The sequence below is a fragment of the Jatropha curcas genome, chromosome 6, assembly GCF_041381405.1.
Source record: "Jatropha curcas cultivar XTBG-Jc1 chromosome 6, XTBG_Jcur_1.0, whole genome shotgun sequence".
Taxonomy (NCBI): domain Eukaryota; kingdom Viridiplantae; phylum Streptophyta; class Magnoliopsida; order Malpighiales; family Euphorbiaceae; genus Jatropha; species Jatropha curcas.
The window spans coordinates 30,362,820-30,373,036 of NC_143156.1; the positions used below are offsets into that span (position 1 = coordinate 30,362,820).

A 10,217-nucleotide genomic window follows, 5' to 3' on the forward strand; every position below is an offset into this window, starting at 1 on the left:
TTTTAACCAATCAAAATACTAAAAACTACTTAAAAAGCTCTTATCGAATACAACGTAATTGTCTCTTAAATATGTTTAAAGTAGATCAAAGCTATATATAATTATTTTACTCTAGAAAATAAATTAATTTACATATATTGAACTTAATAATTTTTTTAAGAAAAAAAGTAATGTGAGGATGCACTTTCCTCGTAGTCCATAGGGCACCCTTGGATAGAAAACAGTGATGAGAAACACTAAAAAGTTGAGAGAAAGAGAACATTATTAGAGAGATAGGAAGTAATGGTTGAACCACTAATGGCACAATGGTCCACATCTCATCAATACCCACCTAGCTAAATGCTAATCTCCACTTAAGTAAACTCCTACCCTAATATTAGCATACCACATCTTAAGATCCAATAATTATTAGTGTAATTGTCAAAAAGAAAAATATTAGTGTAATGTAATCAAATAATTATCTTATGTTTCATTAATTATAGCATAAAAAAATTGTATTAACGAGGGATTACCTAGTAGTTTATTTTGGTTCTAAAGCACCTATTGTGTATAATCTCAGGCAAAGAACCTATCATAAGGGTTGGCTCTCAAATTCTAGTCTATCTTCCATGAGTAGGGATGATAAATTTATTCGACCTGTCCGACATGCTATCTAATTTTGATAGATTAGATAGTGAGTAAGATTCGATCTGATCCGATTTTGACAAACTTGATTCAGGTTTGAATTTAAGAATTCAAGTATTTCACTATCCCTTACCCTAACCATAGATGGGTCGAAGATATGGAGAAAGTTGGGGGCACATGGTTTTGGAATTGGGTTGTGTTTGTATCGCAACTGTTTTTTGATTTACTTCACCTAAAAAGGGTGTTGGTTTTAATAAGGGTTAGCAAAAGTAGGTGAAGGGACAGACATGGTTCATGGCCCTGAATGATGAAACTTGCATAGAGAGACAGATGTTGTCGTTTAGGGTCCACAGGATTGGGACTTATAATTACAAGGTTATAGCCAGTGTAGTTTAGCCATGGAAGAACTACTCCTTGTCCACACGATCTCCATGTGCCCTCTTTTACAAGTAGGTGAAGTCTTTCCTTGTCAAAGAGGAAAAACAATACGTGAATAAGATGTAATTTGATTGTTCTTTCTATTTCTTATAAAAATATAAAATGATTCTCAATTATTATAGTATATATGATTTAATGTTGTACAAAGAGGTGACAACATTGGTAGCTAGCATCTAATTAAATATATACATACATACAAAGGGATCCAAAGATGAAAAGTATTTTGGCCATAATAACCATCTTTTGATTAAAGGAAGAGTGGGAGAAGGATTTGGTCCTCAAGAATATAAAAACCATATAATAATATAATTTTTTTAGAACAATTAATTAGGATTAGGTACCATAAATCAACTAAATTCTTAGCTACCCTTTTAATTATTATTAATTTTTCCAAAAAAAAAAAAAAAAAATCCTTCTAATTGTCATTTCCCCATCTCAATAATAATGGAGTGAAAAGACACCAAAGAAAGACTAGTACAAGAAAATTTTAAGCTATCCTTTCTTCTTCTACTAAATATAATTCCTTTGCAGATCAGTAATTTTTTCAGCTTAATTAAGCTATCCTTCCTCCATATTTGTTACTTTTAGAAACCAGAAAGTCCATTCATGTTGTCAAGTTTCTAGCTAGTTGCTACTATTCAACTCCTCTTTCCTTATTTTATGAGATCAACAAGAACCTAAACAAAGGCAACACCTTCTTTTTCTTTCTTTTCCCTTTACATATACATCTCTCTCTCTCTCTCTCTCTCTCTCTCTCTCTCTGTTGAAACTTCTAAACCCATAAACAGATAAACTCTACCCTTTTCTATTTCAAGAACAAGGAACTGAAATGAACTCTTCACTTTCAGTTTCTTTTGTTGTTCGATTTAATATGAAGAAGCCTTGGAGCCATGATGAGATAATCTCGACCCTATTTGGATAATTGTTTTCTTTTCTTCTCCATCAAAGAAGTTGCAGAAATTTTGAGTAAAAAGACTTATCTTTTCTTGGTTATACGAGTTAACAATGGTAAGCAGTCATAATTACCATCGCCCTCATAGACTACTTCTTGATACACAATCAAGCAGTACAGCACCAACCTCAGATGGAAGCAGAGCGCGCAGTGGAAGCTATACTAATGAAGCAAATTTTGACACAAATATGGTTATTATATTAGCAGCTTTGCTCTGTGCATTAATATGTGCACTTGGGTTAAACTCAATAGTTCGCTGTGCATTAAGGTGTAGCAGAAGGTTTAGCTTCGAGACAGCTGATGAGGCAGCAGCTCGTTTAGCAGCAACTGGGCTTAAAAAAAGCGCATTGAGACAAATTCCTGTAGTTATATATGGTTCAGCAGGAGATGGAATACAAATAATAGCTACAGATTGTGCAATTTGTCTTGGAGAGTTTATGGATGGGGAGAAAATTAGAGTTTTGCCAAAATGTAGCCATGGTTTTCATGTAAGGTGTATAGACACTTGGTTGGTTTCACATTCTTCTTGTCCTACTTGTAGACAGTCATTGATAGAGCAACCAGCAGTTGCTTCTGGACAAGTAATGGTGGCTATTTCTGTTGATGCAGAAGCTCATACTGGTGGGATCAGAACTGATCATGTGCCTATGGCTGCAGATGAGGTAGGTTAATTATGATCTACCTTGCACGGAAACGCGAAAACTACATTTAAAATATAATTTTACACGGAGAAATATTATTTTATATGGAGAAAAACAGACAAGTGAAAATGTTTTCGAACGGCGAAAAATGCTTATAGCTAAATGTTGCTATGCATCATAGATTATGACTGCAAATACATGAATAATTAACCAAGTACCTAGAGGGTAATTAATGAAATTAAGGGTTTTTCTTAATTTGAAATTTTTATTTTAAATTTTTAGTTGGTTAATTGATGTAATTATGAATATCTATATACAGAAAGAGAGAGATGTGAAGCTTCAGTTAAAGGTTTATGAGAGGAAAAAGTTTGTTTGTAGATGTTTAGTTTAGTGCTATGGATCAGAAAATTGATCCATCTTTGATTAATTAGAAGGTTTCTTTCTTGTTTGCTTATTACTATGTGTTAAAATGCCTTTTAACATTTTTATTATAATTCAACATTAATTTATGTCTTGTCTTGTTTTGTTTGTGGCACTAATTGGTTCATCTAAAGAAGGGTTCTATTGTATAAAAGCAAGTTTGATGTCTTAAATTAAGAATTTCTGTCTTGGTTTATTTATTCAATTATTCATTTTTAACCTCTAATTATAATGCGGTAGATGCAAATTATACTAATTGTGCAAAGATTCAAAATTCACTCTCTCATTTCTTATATTCATTCAGAAATAATAATTGAAACAAATTATTATTCTTTTTCCTAATTAATTAAAATTCAATTTTTTTTTCTTACTTGAGACAAATTTTTGCATAAGCAAGCATTTAATTCCTATGTGAGAACCATCCAATTTAGGAAGTTGATCCTTTTTTTTTTTTTTTCTGGTACATTTTATAAATTCACAATCTTAAATCTTAATACGACAATTGTAATAAAGTTGATTAATTTTTTCCCCTTGCTTTTTGAAAACATGATAAAGATTAAAGAGCATAGGATCTTTATCCATGCTTCCACATCTAACCATTTTGGAAAAATAGAAGTGGCTAAGGCAATTAGAAATTTCTGCAAATAACAGTAAATATGCTTCCTTTTAGTATGAAACCCACATTAAATTAATTTGAATATTTTACACAAAAGAATAAAATAAAAAAAATAACTATATGGGTTAAGCTCTAACCATGGTAAGTAATAATGGAGTCTAATAACCATTAAGAATGATTTCCAAGTCACAAGATTTGAAAGGATAAGCACAAATTAATAAGTTGAAAGTAATGGCCTTAGTTCAAATCAAGCAAGTCATGTCACTAGAAATTATTCTGGCTTCCACATGCCATATAGTATTTAAACTATTTCTTTACCCTTTCTAGTATTGAAAATAACACGAGAGTTCGAAGTAAAGTTGTGTTCTGCAACAATTTTTTTTTTAAAATAGTTTTTAGTGTAATATAGTGTTTGAATTAACTTTTAGAGATTAATATAGTATTTTATAAAATGTTAACTCATGTAACGTTTAGATTTTAGCGTTTAGTGAAAAACTATTCAAACGACTTTTTAGAGATTAATGTAGTATTTTATAAAATGTTAATTCATATAACGTTTAGAATTTAGCGTTTAGTGAAAAACTATTTAAACAGCTAATAGCTAAACATGATTAAAATAGCTAATGGATATTAAAATGGTTAATTTTGCGAAATAAACTTTAAATATAGAAAAAAAAAATCAAAGCAAAGAAGCATAAATATATATATTAAGGAATTCTTTAATTCATTAAGATAAGGAAGCTTATAGAATTTAGTCCACTTTTTTTCCTGTTTGATTTGATGGGCATTTTAGAGAAGAAGCATATGGAATCATGATTTTGTTGCTTAAAGAATGGAATCTCAAACTCATTTCTTTACTTTCTTCTATTTCTTTATATTTTTATTATTGTTTTTATAATCTTTTGTGGGATCTAGTAGGTCCATGATTAAGAAATTTCATTCATTGCACTAACTATTGTGATTAGGACTTTATATTTAGCATCATTCATCATTGGACCACCCTTTTCTATGCCTATTGATCAATGTCCATCCATCCTTAGAGTTTTTCTTTTCTTGATTTGAAAAGATTGGAATAAAAAAAAATTTTCTCACTAATAAATTAAAAGGAATAATTAATAATAACTTGATAAAAGAAAATTATATTTTTACCTCTAATACCAACACCCAAATGTGTTAGAAAGCTAAAATAATATGATAATGAGATTTTTTTTTTTTATACAAGAAATAAGCAAAATGCAAAAATATGTAAAGTTCATTTATGGGTTTAGCATGTGGAACCTTACTTCCAATTTCAAACTTTTTTCTTTCTTTTCAAACACCATCAAAAGGGGAGATTCTCTCATATATTTTACTTTATCTTTTTTGTTCAAAAGAGAAAGGAGAAATTAAGATAAGATAAGAAATTTCCTCTTTTCTTATTATTGAATCTTATATGAAGATATGGAAGGAATCAATCTTTCATTGTTCATAGTTTTTCCTTTGGAATGAAATGGGCCAATCTTGCCTTCTTACTAGGGTTGTAATTGCATCCTTTTTTTTTTTCTAAATGGGCCAAAATAGTAATATCCATTTTCACTATGTAGTTTAATATTAGAGCCCAATCCATAAAGAAAGATTGAAAACTCTTTTTTTATTATCATCGGGAAGGGGATTGGAACTTAGATCTATTCGCAAGTCGGTGAGCAGATAGAAAACTTAAAGGGCATGTGCATGAAATCTTTTATTGCGAAAAACCAGAAGCATAACAAGGAAAAGTTACAAATTTGATTGGTCCAAAGCATACAAAATTCAGAAAAAAAAACCTCAAAATCCCATTATTGAGCAGACTATTTTCATTTAGACAACTCTGCAGAAAGTGTATTAGCCAAGGAGGTTATAGTTGTAGCAGACACACCCCTTGTTCCTCCCAAATACCATTTCTTTATCATCTCCACAACATTTGCATTCTCCACCTTCAGCTTTGATTCCTCTTTCCCTTCTGTGCTAAATGCAATCTGTTCTTATTAAAACATGGAAAGATTTTTAATCATTAGTAGTTTTCCAATTTTATAACACAGCACAACTAAAAAACTCTCCAGAACTCGAACCCGACATAGTTAGAGCTTAGTGGGTTTCGGACACAGATGGTTATAGAAGAAAAAGAAGAAAAAACTGTGTTTTATCATGTAAATTTTACCTCAGCAGTAGGTGAGGTAGCAGGAAAATGGAAAGTGATAATGGAGTCTTTCTTGAAGTACTTAGACTGGAAAAATTCAACAACTTTCTCTAAAGCTTCTTCTTCCTCTTCTTCATATTTATCATCTGCCGCCAATCTGTCTCTCACAGCACTCTCTAGCTGCACTCCATATTGTGATCCTTTAATTTCCTTAATCACCACAACTCTAAGGAACTTCTCCACAGGAGCTGACCAATTAATTAATTAACTCCATAAGTATACCTTTAGAGTAATTTAAATTTGAAGTTCATGCTTAATTAATTAACTAATAATAATAATAATAACAAGGTAGCTCAACAGCGAAGAGCATTTGCAGGATTGATCACCATGATTTAGATGATGGGTTCAATCCTACGCTAATCAAACTCCTCAGGCCAGCGCCTTTCCCTTCGAGGAATGTGGAGGTTAGTCAGATTTACAGTAAACCGTTAAAATGTACACGTTCCGTACACCTTGCATAAGTATCCAAAATGATAATATAAGTACCAGCAATTAGAGCTTCAAAGAAATCATCATCTTCTGCAAGGTGATTTCCTGGTTTTCCCTTCCATTGTTGCAAATGGCCTACAATTTCAGGGTCCAAGTAAACTCCAATGGCTGTGAACTTAATTTGAAGAAAGTGAATTTCAATGTCTGTAATTCCATGACCAAGCAGAGATAAAGGCTTAGTGGTTGTGATCTTTGAGGGGAAAGGGACTTCATCTACCAAAACCACTTCAGTACCCACTGCAAAAAAAAAAAAAAAAAAAACACCAAAAAACATAAATTTTTGGTAAAAGGAATTGAAAAGCTTCAATAATTAGAGATCTTACTGTTATTAGGCCTTTGTTTTGGGGATAGAAAGGAGTTGTGAAGAGAAATTTTCTTTCAATTTTCAGATATTGAAGTAAAGAGATGATTGATATTTAAGAGTGTGCTTATCTAACTTTCTAACTTTGTTATATAGTTGATGGTGATGGTGATGGTGGTAGGTAGTGGAAGTTGGGGAGCTTGTGATTCACCTCATTTTCTCCAACTTTACTTCTATTTTTGAACTCTTCAAATTAATTTTCAATATAAATCTCAATTTTCCACATTATTTCGTTCATGTCCTTCCTAATTTCATAATATTTAGTGAGAATAAATTTATTTCATATAACTTTGTGAATTTCTTAAATTCGAAAAATGATTTACGATCGAGTTTGATTTAGAAAGAGAATTGAAAAGGAAACTTTTTTATTGAATAAATTGATTGAGCAGGAGTTTTAAATTAGTCCATGAAAAATAACTATTTTGTAATGTCAAAAGAATAATGTTAATTGGGCATATAGAAACAGAAGACAGATGAAGAATAAATGGAGCATTTATGAATATTAAGTAATAGAAATGGTTTCAAAGACCATTCGGCAACCCGCGTGGTTGGCCAATTGGTTGCGTAGCTAAATAGCTACCGTTCATTTTACCTACCCATTCCATTTATGTCAAAATTAAAAATTATGTCAAAATTCAAACATTAAATTAATTGAATTTCATTTTATAAAAAATTTAGTATTTTTTTATTTGAATCAAACCAGCAAAATACTCGTCTCGGTGTATATATTCTTTCGTAGTTTAGTATCTTGATTTTTTTATGTTATTTCAATGTTCGATGATACAATATTTATATTAACATAAAATTAAAGAGAACGGATTATGAAACGTTACATCATTTAAATTTTAATGAAACGATAATATCTAACAATTATTAAAATAACTAATTTTGTCGAACATGATCTAAAGGTGAATATTCGGTTAATTGAATCCAATTAAACTAGATTAGCTCAATTTTGATATAATCAAATGTATTTTATTGTGTTGAAAAAAATGATACATAAATTGAATCAAACCAAATTGATTCATTTTGAATTCAATTATTCCAAACCAAAGCTATTTTTTAAGTTGGAAAATAAATTTCTAAAATAGAAACTAAACGGGTTTTTGATATTCACAACAATCAATAACCGAATTTCTAAAATAATTATCCCAATCCTGCAATGCTACAATTTGGTTCAATTTTGGGCTTGAAACTGTGCTCACACGAAAAATGTCTGGGCCTTTTATTTGAAGACGGATGGTCTTAAGCCCATTTCTCTTCCAACGGCCTGCGAAATTTGGAATTATGTGGTGGACATATATATATATTTCCGTTGGACCTTTCAGTCAACGAATGGTAATATTACTATTATACTATATAGAAAGTGCAAAAAATAGAAATTTCCCGATGTTAACGTTGCCACATCAGCATTGATGACTAGGATTTCGCGTGTCATGCATTAAATGGGTGTAGTTTTTGGACATGCTGAGCGTGTGCTTTGTTTCTGCTGCGTACAATAAGTGCGTGCCTCCACGTGCTTCAGTCAATTTATGCACTACGCACCACATTCTCCACGTTACACTTGCTTTCCTCATTATCCACGGTTCTGATTAAATCCCTCACGCAATTCTATTCCCAGATCGCACGTGAACCACGCGATTAGAATCGCACCTACGTTAGCCAATCGCTGTTTGTTGCTGACCTCCTGGACTTCGGATTTTATCGCATGAGATTATATATAGGAAGCAACAATTACAATCAACTGCTGGCCACCGTTGGATTATAAGCAACACTTGTAATCAACAAACTTTTAACTAGAAAATGCTAGCATCTTTTTATGATTAATGCATATAATTTTCTTTTCCATTTCATATAAAACATAAATATGTTTCATTAGATTGTCTTTCTCAAAAAATATAATTCTATTATTCTCTTTTTCATTTGTTTTAAAATATAATTCTATTATTTTCTTTTTCAAAGATAATTTATTAATATATTCATGTTTAATGTACGTCTATATTTTTAATACAATTATTAATATAGAAGTATTTAAAAAAAACTAAATAAAAAATATTGTTTAATTATCTTAATAAATTATTATGCATTTGGCAAAAATGGTCATTTTGGGTCGCTTCGAATATTGACTTCAAGTTTAAGGGGCAAAGCGGTCATTTTGCACGAGCCTCGTTGGCAAGCTGGGCGATTGCAGGAAGTTCCAAGCGTAGAGGATTAGATTCTGCGTTGGAAATTGATGGACCAAACGTTATTATATAGAGGACAAGCTCCTTAAATACACGCCGAAGTGGAAATTCAAACCCGAAAACTCCCTTCCACGCTTTCCCCAATATTGACCGTCCAAATATCCTCTCTTTCTCGCTTCCTTCCTTCTCCGACGTAATTCCTTCGCATTTATTTCTCCAATTGCGCCCTCTTCCTGCTGCCGTGTGATTAGATGGCCTCCGTCGGAATTCGCTGTCAAGGAAACTGTCATTTTTTGAATCTCCGGGGACCGGAAAATTCTCCTGTTGGCCCCTGCTCCGTCGCGATCTCCGCCGGTTCTGATTCTTCGAAATTGAAACGATGGAGGATGAAAGCTGCAATGACAATAAAAAAGAATGAAAATATGATCAGCACCTCCGATTCGGCAGCTGCGAATGCAGCGGTTGTATATGAAAAGCTGGACGAGTGGATGAAAGATTCGGTGGTGGAGATAGTGAAGAATTTAAGAGAAGCGCCGTTGTTGGTTCAGGTTTACGATAAAGGCGAAACTACAGCGTTGAAGACGGAAAAAGCGGTAGAAGAGGAAACATGGAGTACGGTGAAGGAAAAATGGGGGAAAAGAGAGACGCCATTGCCAGAAGGAGTTATATTCGTGGAGCAATTAGATGAAGAAGATCCAGAGGAAATCACAACGAGAGCATGGGGAATAGTTGTGCAAGGGAAAGGAGTGGATTGTGGACCTGTTTGTTACTTGTTGAAGACAAGTAGAGTTGGGTCAGGTTTAGGGGCTTTTTGCACCCATTTCTGCTTGATGAAGGTGAAGAGTTTTAGGGAAAGTACAAGGTCTCAGCTTAAGAATTTTTGGTTGCTGGAAGGCCAATGATCATTTTCATTTTATTACTTGATTGATTGATTGATTGGTCAATGATTGATCACTTACTTGGAACAAACCATTGCCAATGTGATTAAATTGGTTTCTGTACATGACATTGATATGTGTAATAAAGAGATTGTTTGATCAATCAACAACTCTAATTGCATGGCTTCTCTTAATCTTTCTTCAATTTCTTTTCCCTTTTACCATTTCTCATTTCATTGAGGACGGGGAAGATGATTTCATATATCTAGGTTGCGAAGGCTCGAAGCTCCAGCCTCTCAGACTCAAAACTCAATATAATTTTTGAAAGTTTACTCGAACTCAACTTGAAATTCAAATTCAACTTGAAATTTTTGAGCTATGAGGTTCAAGTTCGATAAGA

At 32.4% G+C, this 10,217-nt stretch overlaps 3 protein-coding genes across 3 annotated transcripts; 2 read left to right on the forward strand and 1 right to left on the reverse strand.

The window, feature by feature from the left end:
* Positions 1–1,532: 1,532 nt before the first annotated feature.
* On the forward strand, positions 1,533–3,169 carry LOC105649180 (RING/U-box superfamily protein). The gene has a single exon (XM_012235754.4). It carries the CDS (start codon positions 2,068–2,070, stop codon positions 2,683–2,685), a length of 618 nt encoding a protein of 205 aa, XP_012091144.1. The 5' UTR covers positions 1,533–2,067; the 3' UTR covers positions 2,686–3,169.
* Positions 3,170–5,380: 2,211 nt separating this feature from the next.
* On the reverse strand, positions 5,381–6,858 carry CHIL (Chalcone-flavanone isomerase family protein). Its single transcript, XM_012235827.4, has 4 exons — positions 6,719–6,858; positions 6,393–6,632; positions 5,868–6,094; positions 5,381–5,685 (listed from the first exon to the last, which is right to left on the reverse strand). Coding segments are annotated over exons 1-4 (630 nt in total). The 5' UTR covers positions 6,720–6,858; the 3' UTR covers positions 5,381–5,523.
* A 2,161-nt stretch (positions 6,859–9,019) lies between these two features.
* On the forward strand, positions 9,020–10,011 carry LOC105649179 (hypothetical protein). Its single transcript, XM_012235753.4, has one exon. The coding sequence runs from the start codon at positions 9,191–9,193 to the stop codon at positions 9,839–9,841; it is 651 nt and encodes a 216-aa protein (XP_012091143.1). The 5' UTR covers positions 9,020–9,190; the 3' UTR covers positions 9,842–10,011.
* The last annotated feature ends 206 nt before the right edge of the window (positions 10,012–10,217 follow it).